This window comes from Aythya ferina (genome assembly GCF_964211825.1).
Source record: "Aythya ferina genome assembly, contig: HAP1_SCAFFOLD_37, whole genome shotgun sequence".
Classification (NCBI taxonomy): Eukaryota; Metazoa; Chordata; class Aves; order Anseriformes; family Anatidae; genus Aythya; species Aythya ferina.
This window is the reverse complement of record NW_028181461.1, coordinates 907,579-923,835: the sequence shown is the minus strand read 5'-3', so window position 1 is coordinate 923,835 and position 16,257 is coordinate 907,579. Positions and strand designations below refer to the sequence as shown.

At 45.6% G+C, this 16,257-nt stretch overlaps 1 protein-coding gene across 1 annotated transcript in view; it reads left to right on the top strand.

Annotated features, from left to right (window-relative positions):
• Nucleotides 1-2,865: 2,865 nt before the first annotated feature.
• Nucleotides 2,866-16,257, top strand: part of LOC311428258 (olfactory receptor 14C36-like) — a gene marked incomplete at both ends in the record, with an annotated part of 87,455 nt that continues 74,063 nt past the window's right edge. Inside the window, one exon of the mRNA XM_084539792.1 lies at nucleotides 2,866-3,243. Within this exon, the coding sequence (XP_084395918.1) occupies nucleotides 2,866-3,243 (378 nt within the window). The remainder of the gene's footprint in view (nucleotides 3,244-16,257) is intronic.

Here is a 16,257-nt window from a genome sequence, read left to right as displayed (position 1 = left end):
CTTTTCCAGGCTGAACAGGCCAAGTGCCCTCAGCCGCTCCTCATACGTCTACCCCTTAGGCCCTTCATCATCTCTGTAGTCCTCTGGACGCTCTCCGATAGTTCCACAAAGAAACCCATGTGAGCCTCACCCATAACCTAAATCTCCCCTCTTTTAGTTTAAAACCATTCTCCCTTCTTCTGTCATTAAGTGATTGAGAAAATAAAATAATAAAAAAAAAAACCTCCATCTTTTTAATAAGCCCTCTTTAAGTACTGAAAATTTGCAATGAGGTCACCCCGGAGCCTTCTCATCTCCAGGCTGAACATCCCCAGCTGTCCCCCGGGAGTCAGTACTGGGTCCAGTCTTGTTCAACTTACTCATCCTAGACAATGCAACAGAGTGCAACCTTAGCAAATGTGCTGAAGATACAAAACTGGGAGGAGGGGCTGATACTCCAGAAGTCTGTGCCGCCATTTGGAGGGACCTCGGTAGACTGTAGAGCAAGGCAGTGAGGAACCTCATTAAGTTCAAGAAAGGCAAGTGCAAGGTCCTTCTCCTAGGAGGAATAACCCCATGTACCAGTAGAGGTTGGGCGGTGACCTGTTATAAAGCAGCTCTGCAGAGAAGGACAAGGCAGTCCTGGTAGACAGCATGTTAGCCATGAGTCAGCAATGTTCCCTTGCACCAGCAATGTTCCCTTGGCCAAGAAGGCCAACGGTATCCTGGGGTGCATTTCAAAGAGTGTTGCCAGCAGGTCAAGAGAGGTGATCCTCCCCCTCTACTCAGCCCTGGTGAGGCCTCAACTAGAGTATTGTGTCCAGTTCTGGGCCTCCCAGTACATGGAACATGGAACTGTCCCAGTACAGGGACATGGAACTACTGAAGAGAGTCCAGAGGAGGGCTACAAAGACGATGAGGAGACTGCAGTATCTCTTATACGAGGATAGGCTGAGAGAGCGGGGCTTGTTTAGCTTGGAAGAAGAAGTCAGAGAGGGGATGTCCCTTAGAGGGGGATGAGAGAGATATGTTCTAGGGGAGTTTTATATATTTTTTTAGCTAAAGGTAAAGATCCCATGTTAGGGAAAAGACAAAAAGGAAGGCAATATTTTTAGGAGGTATACCCTGACAAAATTCTACTACTTACATTTCCAGTCTCTGAAGTTCTCATGGAATCTATCTTATACAACGTCTGGCACCTCAGAGGTGCTGTACTTGAGAAGAAGTTAAGAGAAATCCCAACTTTTTGTATTGAAAGTTCTGGGCCCCAGTTGAGCCTTAAGACAACAAACTCAGGATGAGATGTCTCAACTGAGTCCTTGTGATCTCTTGCCTCAGCTTGGGAAAATGGGATTCCTGCCAGTCACAGTCTGGGTGTTCTGCCTAAAAGTGGAAGAGGACAAGGTGATTCTTTGATGCAACTCCTCCTGATAGGAGAAATGACACTGCTGAAAGTAAGTGTCACTCCTCGTCTGACGGAGGGATCATAGGGGATTGCGTCAGCCTGTTTCAAAGTTGGTTCCCTGAAGGCCCAGTGACAGACATCTCAAGGGACACAAGAGAGGGCAGGGACAGTGAGGCCTTGGGATGGAGCTTTGCAGCTGAGCTGGGCTGGGCTCCTGTGTCCAAGGGGAGCTCCTGGCAAGCGGGCAGTGCTGCAGGGAGACAGCTCTGCCCAGGAGCAGCTCCTCTGCACAGCACAGCAGGGCTGGGGGCACTGCCTGCAGGGGACAAGGGCACCTGAGAGAAGGGAAGGAGATGTTAAAGGCAGTGTGGAGGCGGGATGCTGAGAGCTCACTGCGGGAGAAATCTTCACAGCCCTGAACAGGGTAAGTCTCTGTCTGCAGGGCAATGCAGATGCAAGTATCCTAGGGCTCTCTTCTACAGTTGTCAGTTCCATGGCTGGTAGTCCCGAGGGATGTGTGGCTCTAAACTACAGTAATATACGTTTCCTGGTTTATATACTGGCTTCTCCAGTGCAGAGGATGGGGCTGTTTCCTGGATCAATGATTTCCTGCCTAAACTGTCAGAGGGGCAGGACATGAGGTTTCCTTCTCACAGGGCTGGTGGCAGGCTGTGAAGCCAGGATGCAGGCAGGGTGCCCAGGGCTGTGGTGCCGAGCAGGGTCCATGCTGTGCCCCAGGGCAGTGTGCTGGGGCAGGGCCTCTGCTGCCTGCCAGGCTCAGCACTCAGCCTGCAGAGGAGCTGCCCAGGGAGCTGTGGGCTGAAGCTGTGGCTGGTAGGAGCAGGGCTGGGTCCTGCTGGTGTCCAGAGGCTGCTGCCTTGTTCAGACTGCTCACAGATCCACAGCACCCCAGGGGCAACCTTAGGCGAAAACAAAAGGAAAGACCAGCACATGCACTAATGGAAGGGAAGGAAATCTCTGGTGTTTCTCATTTCTTTTACATGCCCTGAAGGAGAGTCTTGGGGCATGATAATGGAGTTGTCAGGCTGTGTCCTTCACTGAGGCTTTCAGAGCATGACACTGAAAGAGAACTGTAGGTCAATGAAGAGCCTCAGAATTTCTCTTCACACCCCTCTCCTTACAGAGAACACCAGCACCACCTTTAGTGTTCCTCATGGGATTGCTGGATGTCCTGCTTGGAACGTGAAAATAGAGGTGCCTCTGGCTATTGGGCACCATAGATTCATCCCCAGCGCCCTTCACCGGATATTGTAGGGCAGTACTGACTTCTGCTGAGCCCTCAGAGGATCTTCCTGGACATTGAGGCACCTGAGAAAGAATAAAACAGAGCTCATAAGGAAGACACAGTGTATCTTGATGAGGAGGAATCTCTGAAACACAGTAGCAGTTTTACTCAGACAAGTCTCACTAATGTGACTATTTTTCCTCCAGTGAAAGGCATCCATACCCAGAGGCAGCAAATGTCCAACAGCAGCTTCCCCAATGAGTTCCTCCTCCTGCCATTTGCAGATACACGTGAGCTGCAGCTCCTGCACTTCGCGCTCTTCCTGGGCATCTACCTGGCTGCCCTCCTGGGCAACGGCCTCATCATCACAGCCGTAGCCTGCGACCACCGCCTCCACACCCCCATGTACTTCTTCCTCCTCAACCTCGCCCTCCTCGACCTGTGTTCCATCTCCACCACTGTCCCCAAAGCCATGGCCAACTCCCTCTGGGACATCAGGGCCATTTTCTATGCAGGTTGTGCTACTCAGGTCTTTTTCTTTGCTGTCTTTGTCGCAGCAGAGTTTTCTCTTCTCATCATCATGGCCTATGATCGCTACATTGCCATCTGCAAACCCCTGCACTACAGGACAATAATGACCAGCAGGACTTGTGTCAACATGGCAGCAGCTGCCTGGGGCATTACTTTTGTCTATGCTGTGCTGCACACTGCCAATACCTTTTCCCTCCCTCTCTGCCAAGGCAATGCCCTGGACCAGTTCTTCTGTGAAATTTCCCAGATCCTCACGCTCTCCTGCACAGATGCCTACCTCAGAGAAGTTGGGCTTATTGTGGTTAGTGTCTGTTTATTATTTGGTTGTTTTGTTTTCCTTGTGCTGACCTATGTGCAGATCTTCAGGGCTGTGCTGAGGATCCCCTCGCAGCAGGGCCAGCACAAAGCCTTTTCCACATGCCTCCCTCACCTGGCTGTGGTCTCTCTGTTCATAAGCACTGCCACATTTGCCTACCTGAAACCCCCCTCCGTGTCCTCCTCCTCCCTTAATCTTTTGCTGGCAGTTCTGTACTCGGTGGTGCCTCCAGCAGTGAACCCCCTCATCTACAGCATGAGGAACCAGGAGCTGAAGGATGCAGTGTGGAAAGTGATGACTGGAGTTTTTGAGAAGCAAATAACTGCATGTCCATTTCATATCACTCTTAATGTAACTCATTAAAGGCCAAGGAAGATCTTGTTGTTTTCTTTTTTTCCTTTTTCTTTTTTTTTTTTTCTTTTATCTTTTTTTTTTTTTCTTTTTGCTTTACTTATGTGGTGATATATTTAAAAAAATAAAAAAATCCTTTTATTTCCTCTTCCAGTTCGCTACTGAATGTCTCATGTGACTCTGAGACTTGGTATAAAATAGGTGTATTTAATGGGCAATTAAATATTTAATGTGTATTTAAATAAAAAGATGGTTCCTGCAGTGACTTGCTTGCGTGAGATGCTTCCTCAGAGAAAGGTGGCGGCACTTGGCTGTGTGCAGAGGTTGAGGGGAAAAGAGTCCTGGCACAGCAGCAATGCCAGGGAGCCCCAGGGCTTGGTCTATCCAAATCAGCTCTCCATTTCACCTCCCACACTCTCCTATGGAGCTCTTGTGTTGCTGCAAGGACTGATTGCACTTGTTACTTGCTCATCGTGCTGCTGCGGGCAGTCCTGTGTCTACAGGCAGGGAGAGGCCAGAGGCACTTTTCTAACACAGCTTGCTCTATACCAGCATCTCCAGTATAAAAGGGGATCTGCTCAGGGCAGTGCCTGAAAGCCCAGCTCTTCTCCCAAAGATGCTCTCATGGATATTTCAAAGAAACGGACTTGAAAGAGGTTCCTGGCTTTGCTTGTTTCTCTGTGGGCTCAGGCAGATAAGATAGGAGTCCCAGGATCATATTTTAGGCAGGGAGGGATGATTCCATTCCTGCCTGTTAGTGCCCAGCACCCAAGAGATTTTGACTTCACCGGCCTGTATCCACAGCATGAAAGGCTGTCTTCCTGGGAGAGTCAGGGAGGACCAGCAGAGCAGGGGCTGGGCTTGGACCTTGTTCTCTGGACACCCTGGCAGATGCTGCCTCAGGCCAATGGTCCAAGAGCAGCCCCTTGCAACCACCGTTCCCAGCTCTGGGCTCTCGCCCCAGCTCACACAGATGGTTTCTTCCTTTGGATATGGACACTAAATGACTACATCAGGAGTCCATGTTTCCCTTGTCCATATGAGACTGCACCCAGTGTGGGTGTGGTGAGGTGAACCTGAATGAGCCCAAGTGCCATAAGCTGTTCCCTAAGGGAGCCAGCCATGAATTCCAGTGGGACAGAGAGAGTCTAAAGTTCACTTCCCATTGGAGGTACGGTCCCCTAGAATACCATCTGAATAAAGCAATCCTAGTCATCATAACTGTCACACCAACTCCTTCTCTGCAGAATTTGCCTCCTGAGCACAACAGCTTCTTGTGACCCCTGTGGATGCTGGCTGTGAGGTCACTTCTGTCCCAGCCCCTGTCTGGACAACAGCAGGGAGGCAGAGCCTCTGAGGTCACAAAGGCTTTCAGGAAGCTGCCCCCAACAGGGTGACACATTTGACGAGGCCAGGGAAAATCTGTGTGAATAAAAGTGGGAAATTTGGGGAAGAGAAGAGGGATTTGGCTAACAGAAAGGAAAGATCTGGAAGAGGTGAGAGGGGTTCAGGCAAGGCTGTGCTGCTGCAACACTTACTAGGAAAACATCCATGTCAAGCCCTTTTGTGGTTCCGCTCGAGTGGGCAGCCGAGCTCCACCATAGCCGCTCTCTCACTCCCTCTCCTCAAAGAGGAATGGGGAGAAAATATGTGAAAAGGGCTCAAGGGTTGAGACAAGGATGAGAAAATCACTCAGTAATTATTGTAACAGGCAAAACAGACTCGGCATAAGGAGATAGTAAGATTTATTGCCTATTACTAACAAACGAGAGAAGTGAGAAAACAAAGGAAAAAAAAAAAAAACAAAAGCACCTATCCCCCCCATCCACCCTCTTCCACCTCCTCCCCCCGAGCGGCGCAGGGGAACGGGGGAATGGGGGTTATGGTCAGTCTACAGCACTTCTTCTCTGCCGCTCCTTCTCAGTCACTCTCGTCCCCTGTGCTGTGGGGTCCCACCCGCGGGATGCAGTCCTTGATGAACTGATCCGGCGTGGGCTTCCCACAGGCAGCAGCTCTTCCAGAACTGCTCCAGATATGGGTCCGTACCACGGGGTCCATCCCTCAGGAGAAAACTGCTCCAACCTGGGTCCCCCACGGGCAGCAGCTCCTGCCAGGTCACCTGCTCCTGCGTGGGCTCCTCTCCACGGACTACAGGTCTGGCCTGGAATCTTCTCCAGCAGGGGTCTTCCACAGGCAGCAGCCTCTGTCGGTGCAGGGACACCTGCTCCACCGTGGGCTCCTCCACGGGCTGCAGCGTGGAACCCTGCTCCACCGTGGTACTCCATGGGCTGCAGGGGGACAGCCTGCTTCACCATGGGCCTCACCACAGGCCGCAGGGGACTTCTGCTCCGGCGCCTGGAGCACCTCTCCCCCTCCTTATACACTGACCTTGGCACCTGCAAGGCTGTTTTCTCACTCCCTTGACTCTCCCGGCTGCTGTGTGGCGCAGCGTTTTTTTTCCCTGTCTTAAATATTCTCTCACAGAGGCACAAAACAACATCGCTTATTGGCTCAGCTCTGGAAGACAATGGGGCCTTTCCCAAACATGGGGCAGCTTCTAGATCTTTCTCGCAGAAACCACCCCTATGGCTCCCTGCTACCAAAACCTTGCCACGTAAACCCACTACAGCTGCTAAGATTGAAGTGGTTCAGGTGGACCTGGACTGGCAAAATAAAGGCGAATTATTTATAGCCTGATGGGTCCATGACACGTCAGGCCATCAGGGTAGAGATACAACATACAGGTGGGCTTGTGATCGAGGGGTGGACCTGACCATATAGCTATATGGACAATATAGCACAGGTTATTCAGGACTTTGAAACATGCGCTGTAATCACGCAAGCCAAACAGTCAAAGCCTCTTTGGAATGGAGAACGATGCCTGAAATATAAATATGGAGAGGCCTGGAATATTGATTACATCACACTCCCTCAAACACACAAGATTGATTTATTGACAAATGGTACTCCTCTGTGTCTAAGGACTTCCAGAATGCGTCAGCCTATGTGTCTTGAATAAAGTTTATATTTTAGACTATTAGAAAGCTCTATAGCACATTATCATTCATTAATGGAAATAGCATTCAGGTGCATTTTATTAAATAAATATTTTGTTTATTGTATTTATTTGAGTCATATATCAAAATTCTGGAACCTATAATGTTACAATGCACACATGCTACTTGATCTCCACCTACTATATTTTACCACCAGCAGTTATTGCCATGAATACTGCACCAAATATGCAAAAGAGTTGCATGAACTCTCTATCATACAAGAAAATTATATATTATGTTTTCTATTTTAGAAGTGTATCTGATTTTAAGCGGCCCTTAAGCACTCACTCTAAGAAATTTTTAGTAGGAAGAGTGTGTGCTGTAAAGCTGAAATTGGATGTAAAATGCTTCATTAAGCATTATCTAACATGTCTAAACCAAAATGCAACTAAAGACGTGGTACTTTGGATGTTATTATAATTTCCCCTAGCATCATATGTAGAATTACAATGCCAAGTGATTAATTTCCACACTTAAATGTCAGCAGAAAATGAAGCTCTAAGTTTGATTTCAGAATATAAATATACTGTGGTAGTGGAGAATAATTAAGGGCTTGATGTTCTCGTGTACTTTCTTGCAGATGGTTGGAGTCCTGTTAACTGAACCATAGGCTCCACATGGGAGAATAGGTCTGCCCAGGCAGACTGTAGTGCTCATGTCTCAGGCTTTCAAATGCACTGGTGTTCAGACCTTTCGGACTGCCTTTGTCACTAGTTCATAATTCTTTGGGGATAAGGAACAGAGTTTAAAAAAAGACTGGATTTGGAGACGTGGCATTTTTCAGGCTCAAGACTGGCGAACTATCCCTGATTAAACTGGTGTTTTTCAGAACTATTTTCCAACCTTTTTGCCATTTGACTTTCTCATTGTTGGAGAAAAATGTGTGAATGGCAATACTGTCTAATAAGCAATAAAATGAGAAGAGATCATGTGTTATTCAGACTCTCAAAAACAAATCTGAAAGGTTTTTTGTATGTTTGTTTGTTTGTTTGTTTGTTTTTTTCCTTGATGTTTTGTCTCAGTGCTAAGATGCTTGAAACAGGGTCTAATCACATTCCCTGCATGGGTATGATCTTCATTGTTTCTGTTCAGATTTCTTAAAATCATTGCAAACATCTACTGACAGTATCCATTTAGAACATTTCTCAGATCTTTCCTGTACTGATAATTATTTGGCAGGGACCAGGACTTGCTACTACAAGACTGTTTTTTACTAGGGTGAGACTACTATCAACGGAAGGAGAAATTTGTTGGATTATCGGAAATCCAGAGGAAACCAGCTGTGAGGCCTACCATTGAACACTGCTCTATGAATGCCAAGCAACATCTAAAATGTTAAAAATAGGCTTCAATCCTTAGAGCCATAGGCTTTCAAACCTCAACGTTTTTTCTAATTGTCTTGGTGTGAGAAAGCTGCTGATACTCTCATTTCTTGAGTAGTTCCAGGAAGAGAAAGTCTCAGCCTCTTGCTGTGTCATGGGTTTACGTGGCAAGGTTTTGGTGCTAGGGGGCCACAGGCGTGGCTTCTGTGAGAAGGATCTAGAAGCTCCCCCATGTTTGGCAAGGGCCCCACTGCTGGCCAAAGCTGAGCCAGTAAGTGATGTTGTTTTGCGCCTCTGTGAGAGCAGATTTAAGAAAAAAAAAAAAAAAAAAAACACAACACTGCGCCACACAGCAGCTGGGGGAGTGAGAGGAGTGAGGAACAGCCTTGCAGGCACCAAGGTCAGTGAGGAAGGAGGGGGAGAGGTGCTCCAGGCGCCGGAGCAGAAGTCCCCTGCGGCCTGTGGTGAGGCCCATGGTGAAGCAGGCTGTCCCCCTGCAGCCCATGGAGTACCACGGTGGAGCAGGGTTCCACGCTGCAGCCCGTGGAGGAGCCCACGCAGGAGCAGGTGACCTGGTAGGAGCTGCTGCCCGTGGGGGACCTGTGCTGGAGCAGTGTGCTCCTGAGGGATGGAGCCCATGGTATGAAGCCATGTGGGAGCAGTTCTGGAAGAGCTGCTGCCTGTGGGAAGCCCACGCTAGGTCAGTTCAGCAAGGCCTGCATCCTGTGGGAGGGACCCCACAGCACAGGGGAAAAGAGTGATTGAGAAGGAGCGGTGGAGAAGCGCTATAGACTGACCATAACCCCCATTCCCCCACTCCCCTGCGCTACTCGGGGGGAGGAGGTGGAAGAGGGTGGATGGGGGGGATAGGTGCTTTTGGTTTCTTTCCTGTATTTCTCACTTTTCTAGCGGCTTACAAATAGAGAATAAATCTTACTGCTGAGTCTGTTTTGCCAGTCACAATAATTACTGTGTGTCCTCCCTGTCCTTATCTCAACCCTTGATCCCTTTTGGTTGTATTTTCTCCCTGTTCCTCTTTGAGGAGGGGGAGTGAGAGAGCGGTTGTGGTGGAGCTCGGCTGCCCACCCGAGTAAAACCACCACACTGTGTAAGGAGAAAAGCAAGGCAGAGCACACATACCCACACTTCAGGTCACATAGCAATCCAGGTGGCCACACTGTGACCCGTGTTGTTTATGCATGTTTCTACTCCTTGCTATTTTTCCCCTAAAATATTGTTCCTTTCAGGGAAAGGATTACATAACTGCTTTTTCTCTTTAATCATCAACTTGGTGATGAGCTTGAGACATTTAGAAGCTACTTAGAGAACCAAAATTTTATATCAAACTTTGACTTAAAAGTTGGACATGCAAAATCTACAGATCCAAAGGCAGATGCAGGGATAAAACTGTATGGAAACTGACTTTTAGATCAATAAAACTCACAGATACTTTGTTGTTGTTATTATTAAAAGTCCATGCAATGGCCAATTGTACAAATTGTCAACTGTCAATTGTAGAAAACTGGAGAGCAGCTAAAACTGAGCCATACAAGGCAGTAAACTTCTGAACAGTAAATGCAATTACCTTTTATAAAATGAACTTTTAAATTTTAGTTTATTTATTTATTTATTTATTTATTTATTAAGAAATAGCTTCCTGAGTCCAATCTCTGTTAGCAAAAATATGATCTTGAATCTAGGTTCCTCACATTGGTGTGAGTGTCTGCCTGTAATGTGCTGTGGAGGTTGGCTATTAGGCTTTGTGCGTGGCAGCAAGGTCATTTGTGAACCTCATTCACTGGAAACAGGGAAATGTCAGAGAAACTATTTAAACATGTATCATTTCTCTCTTCACAGCTAGTCTCTACTTTTCATCTGCAGTCCCTTCTCATCTACTCACATTTTTCTTCCAGCACCAGTAGCAAAACAGATGGGCTCACAGGTCATGGGGAATTTATGGGGAATGCTGTTTCAAACGTGTTACTGGCCACAAGATCCTTCTTTTCCTCTTGTTCAGTGAATGGGACTAGATAAAGCACTACACTTCCCTGATATAATTGCAGTTTTTTTTTTTTTTGTTTTGTTTTTTTTTCTGGCTTCATCCCTGATGAATTACTTGTATTTTGAAAATATATTCTTAAATATATCTCAGATTTTTCCCTGCATTTCCTTTGGTGAAGCTTGATTCTTTTGGGCTACTTTTAATTTATTTAATATTCAGTAAGGGTCTGATTTTATTTAACATGCAAGTGCAACTTACCCCCCCCCCAGTCTTAATGCCATTGCAACCACATGCACTGCACTATATATTTATTGTAATACTCTCCCAGCTTTCATTGTATTCATCGTGTCTAGTTTATTTCTATTCACTATATCCACATTACCCTTTTCCTGTGGCCTGAGTGGCTTTTGAGCATATTCCGTAAGGAAGCAATCCTTTTTTACTCTTATAATCATGCTTGCATGGTAGTTTTTCCCACTAACATTTTCCTAGGAAATGTCTAGGTAATTGAACTCCTCCACTGGATCATTACGCTGGATTCGATACAGACTTCCTTCATCTGTAAAAATGTTTCCTGATACGCTTTCTCATCCTCTCCTGAAAATCTCTGGCAAGGTCCAAGGACTAACTTTTTCCATATCTCATTCTTCTGTTTACTTCCAATAGTCCCTGTTGTGTCAGCCAAAATCCTAGTGTCATTTATTTCTGTTTATTCAGTATTCTCCCTGTATGCAAATTACTCCCTCCCTCATTACTTATGTTTTACCTCACCCATCCGCAAACTTTATACCTTGGTAATTTTATCTCCCAGTTGATAGCTTGAATTAACGAAGTCTCTGTCATTCCAATGTAATCATAATTTTCCCTCAACATATGTTTCTAATACAGCAATCTTGTTTAATACATGTATCTTTCTAGCATTTGTAAAACACATTCATCCTGTTCTTAGTCCTTTATGATCGCTTTTTTTTTTGAATGTGTAGAAAGAAAGGGTTTCGACATTGACTTAATTTACAAATTCAGTGCCCCTTTCTCTAAGCGTTAAAGTCGTTATCTTTTTTGTCTATGTGAACTCTGGCTTCTGAGCAATAAAAGAAAATTAAGACTCATTAAATTACTTTTCTCATCTCAGTCTGAAAGTGTTTCTGCAGAGTCAATCTCTTTTGATTTTGAAGGGTTGTTAAGCCTTCTCTTTAGGGAAGAGACCTCAAACTTCTCTCCACAGAGGATTTTGAACCAGCATACCAGTAGTTAGCCTATAAGATCAATCCTTTGCCTCCTTTATTCAGATTGCCCTTTGAAAGTTACTTAAATGGTAGACCCACGTGATTAGTTCTTTCTTTGTCAAGCAGACACTCATGCTGTCAGTCCTCTCTGGGTGCCAATACCTTCAGTGTGCACTAAAATTCCTGGAAGCTTTCTGACACCCTTTCAGTATTTTGAACTTTTGTCTGGTTGAGAATTGGAATATTGATTTACTTGTCTGGGTTGCTTATACCACGTGTCGTCGTTCCCCCCCTTTTATTTTCTTCATTGTTCTCCTTTTCTGACAGAGATAGGGTGATACAGAAGAGTTTGGATGCTTATTAATCAAAAATAAATCGAATTTTGGAAATGGAAAACAATCACTTATCTATCTGTAAATGGCAGAGAGCTGCTCTCTAGCTATCTTGCAGCTGCCCTTGGAAAGCAGAAATCTGGGCTCAGAGGGCTGAAATAATTACACCCTGTTCTGTTTTGCACCAGTCTAATCTTCACTCCAGCTGCTTCTGCCTAAACACAGGGCAGCACCTTAACTATCCAAATGGCTGATTAAATGATAGATTTATCACTTTTCCTAATCTGTGAAAAGCGCAGTTCAAAACTATGTGTTTCTTAGTTGAATAAAGCCTGAAGAAAAAGTGATTCTTCCATAACTCAGATTTATAGCTTCGCTCTTCCTTTCCTCCTTTCTCACTTTCACTGTGTCCTATTGTCAGCTGTTCCTCTCCAGTTGCCTTATTTTACAGCTATTGCTTCCCACTTCTTCTGATATATTTACCTATAACCCATGTCTACATCTGCACATCAACCTTCTCTTGTCTAGCTAACCGGAGACATATTTCACTGCAGTTCTGTGAGCTGCATGAGCTCTTATGATTCTGCCAGCTGATGAAGATTGACCTGCTGTAGAGGGAATGAAAAACTGGGACGTCTTTTCATTCTTCCTGTCAGTAAAACACCTGTTTCTAAGCCTTCCATTAAGAGAAATAATAATAAAATAAATCCACCATATTATATTACAGTAAAACTACACAGTGCAGGGAGATTGATTTAGGCAATATGTGTTTATCCAGATTGGAATATACTTCGAAGTCTGAGGGTGAGGGCCTCATACTTCAAAGAGCTCTAAGGATTTATGGAACAGATGGTAAGACTGAGAGTGCCGTGTGAACCCATCAGCGTGGACACAGATCTTGGAATCTAGATGTTCGTGTTTGACACATGACTGAACACATGAACCATAAATAACACTGATCCCTGTTTGTAGGAGATGAGCCTTTGATGCGTGGAAGTGGTTCTATTTTGCTGTATCATGGGATAGAGAGCATGGGAAGCAGTGCATCACTAGTTAGTTCAGAAGTGACTGATAGATAGGGAGGACCTTGCTAGCTCTTGTGTAATCTGTTTGCTACTTGGAGAACTCCTTTCTGCAGTGAGATGTATCTTGCTCAAAACTAAATGGAATCTAATTATTTGTGGGCTGAAATAAGAACAAATGGAGATATAGGAAGAACTATGTCTAAATCAGCAGAGCAATGAAGAAACAGTCCAAGAGAGGAAAAAGTGTATGACAGCATAAGAGAGGAAAAAGGTAATTCAGAATGCAAGTGAATGCATGTAGGAGAAGAAACTAAACAAAGTTACACAACACGATTGTAGAAATAGATTAAGAATATAGACGTAAAAGATAAGTAATAGAGAATGAAAACATGATTACACCAAGAAAACTGTGTTTAAAAACATGCATTTACCTAACTTAGGACTTTAACTTGCAAAATACCATGGCATCAGTGCCAAAGATTACTTGACTACTGTTAGCTTGTGCAGCACTGAAAGCATAATCATGTCAATTGCTTATTTGCAGGATTTTTCGTATTTCTAAGAGTTGATGTGGAAATGATCCGTTCTGTATCAGTGCAATTTCTGAACACTTGAAAAGAGATACTGTGGCTTCCCCTTCAGAAAAGAATCTCAAGAGCCAAGTACAGGGGGACAATCACTTCCCTAGCCCTGCTGGCCACACTGCTTCTTATTCCAGCCAGGATGCTCTTGGCCCTCCTGGCCACCTGAGCACACTGCTGGCTCATATTCAGCCGAGTATCAACCAATACTTCCAGGTCCTTCTCCGCCTGGCAGCTTTCCAACCACTCATCTCCCAGCCTGTAGCTCTGCTTGGGGTTGTTGTGCCCCAGGTGCAGGACCCGGCACTTGGCCTTGTTGAACTTCATGCAGTTGGCCTCAGCCCATCGGTGCAGCCTATCCAGATCCTCCTGCAGAGCCTTCCTACCCTCGAGCAGACCGACACACGCACCTAACTTGGTGTCATCTGCGAACTTACTGAGGGTGCACTCGATCCCCTCATTCAGATCATCGATAAAGATATTAAAGAGGACTAGCTCTAGTCCTGAGCCCTGGGGGACTCCACTAGTGACCGGCCTCCAAGTGGCTTTAACTGCAGTTAAATGTAACTGGATTACAACAGCAGGCATGTTTCTAGCCACACATGCCTTCTTCCAGAGAGAAAGCTGAAGAACATGGTGTACTGGGTCTGGCTGGAATGTTAACTTTCCCAGCAGCAGCCCATACAGTGCCGTACTCTGTACTTGTAGCTGGAACAGCAGTGTTATCACACCAGTGTTGTGTCTACTGCTGAGCAGCAGTGGCACAGCATTGGGCCTTTCTCTAACCCTCCTAGGGGGTGGGCAAAAAAGTGAGGAGAGAAACATCACTAGGGCAGCTGACCTAAACCAATCAAAGGGATATTCCATACCATGTGGTGTCACACTCAGCAATAAAAGGTGGAAACAGGAAAGAAGAGGGGAGGGGTGGGCTCTCGTTGAGAAGACGTCGGTCCTCCTCTCGAACACCGGCTGCGTGCGTTGAGGCCTTGCTTCAAGGACGTGGTCAATCATCGCTCATTTGTGGGAAGTAGAGAGTAATTTCTTTCCTCTGCACTTCCATATAGCTTTCATTTATTTTGTTTGTTTGTTTTCCTCCCTTTTTCCCCTTTCCCTTTTATTTCCCCTTAGTTAAATTGTTTAGTTCATGGTAGTCTTTATTTAATTATTATAATTATTTCCCTTTAATTAAATTATCCTTATCTCAACCCGTGAGTTGTTCTTTGCTTTACTTCTCCCCCTCCTTATCTAAAGGAGGGGGAGTGAGAGAGCGGTTGTGGGGTTTAGCTGCCCAGCACGGTAAAACCACCACAGTCCTTTTTGGCGCCCAACGTGGGGCTCGAGGGTTGTGATAACAATAGAATTGATTAAACGCATACAACTAACACACTTGCTTGCTAGTAACCATGTTCCTTGCCCTGTTAATAATAATGGCTTTGTTCATATGTCATGCAATTCGTGTCATATTCTTCTTTCTCCTATATATCCGATCCGACAAAGTGCTACAATCTGTGTTCACTTTTTTTAATTCGTTGTGCTGCCAAGCACTGACCTTGGTTTTACTCTGGAATTCAGGCTCTGCGCTGTTATCATTTGGGTCCCATGGAAACTATCTTTCAGAGAATATTCAGAACTACACTGCCTTCCTTTTTTCATCTGGACACCAGTTTATTAATAATATCAGGAATGGTACCTTTCCCTTCTTTCACAGTGGGCTAATTACAACAGTTTGGGAGTATTTTGAAGATCCATCTGTAACCCATGTATTGCTATTTCTAATTCTGAATAACAGGTTTCATTTTCTCTCTAAGATTAGTCGATTGTTTAGAAAACTTATTTGGGAATCTGTCCCGAAACAGTCTCGTGGTGAGTGGCACGGTGTGTGGGATGATGTTAGCAGATACCTGTCACGAGTGTCTCCTCCAATAGTTTTGAACTTCACCCCTGAGCAAGTGCTAAATCCTAAAAACTTGGTAGAATGTTTGAGAGTTGTATGTCCTGATCCTGATAATGCCGGAGAACAACAGCTTGCAGCATTGTGCTGGGTCCTGGTTTATTCCTATCAAACACTGTTTAACATCATCCAGCAACTTGAAGAGAGGGAGGAAGTCTCTGAATCTGATGACCAAGTAACACACGCTGTGGCTGACCCAGAGGACCAACCAACTATGGTATCAGTCGCCCCCATAGTCAAGTCAAAACAATGGAAACGGAGGTCAGCTCGTTTAGTAAGGGAAGAAGGCTCTCCTAAGAAGGAGGGAGAAGGGGAATTGGCAGGCACCTCTAAAGCAGAGCCATCACAAAAACAGCAGGAAGATGAGACGGAAATCATAAAGGAATCAGAAATCACTCGATCCATATCCCTGAGTGAGATGCGAGAAATACGAAAGGATTATGGTCGACGCCCAGGTGAACACATCCTCACTTGGCTGCTCCGATGCTGGGATGCTGGGGCCAATAGCATACAATTAGAAGGCAATGAAGCCAAGCAGCTGGGATCCCTCTCTAGAGAAAGGGTAATCGACAAAGTAATTGGGAGAGGAGCACAGGCCCTCAGCCTCTGGAGACGACTCCTGGCAGCTATCAAAGAAAGATATCCCCATAAGGAAGATATTGTATATCACATAGGCAAGTGGACCACTGTGGATAAAGGTCTCCAGCATCTGCGGGAATTAGCTGTGCGGGAGATGATTTATAGTGATTTGGACAATGCCCAGACACCTCAAGACCCCGATGAAGTCCAGTGCACAACATCCATGTGGCGTAAATTTGTGCGGAGTGCACCAGCAGCACATGCCAGTACCCTGGCAGCAATTCACTGGGATGAGGGGATGGGACCAACAATGTATGATGTCTCCTGCCAGCTTCAAAAATATGAAGACAATCTC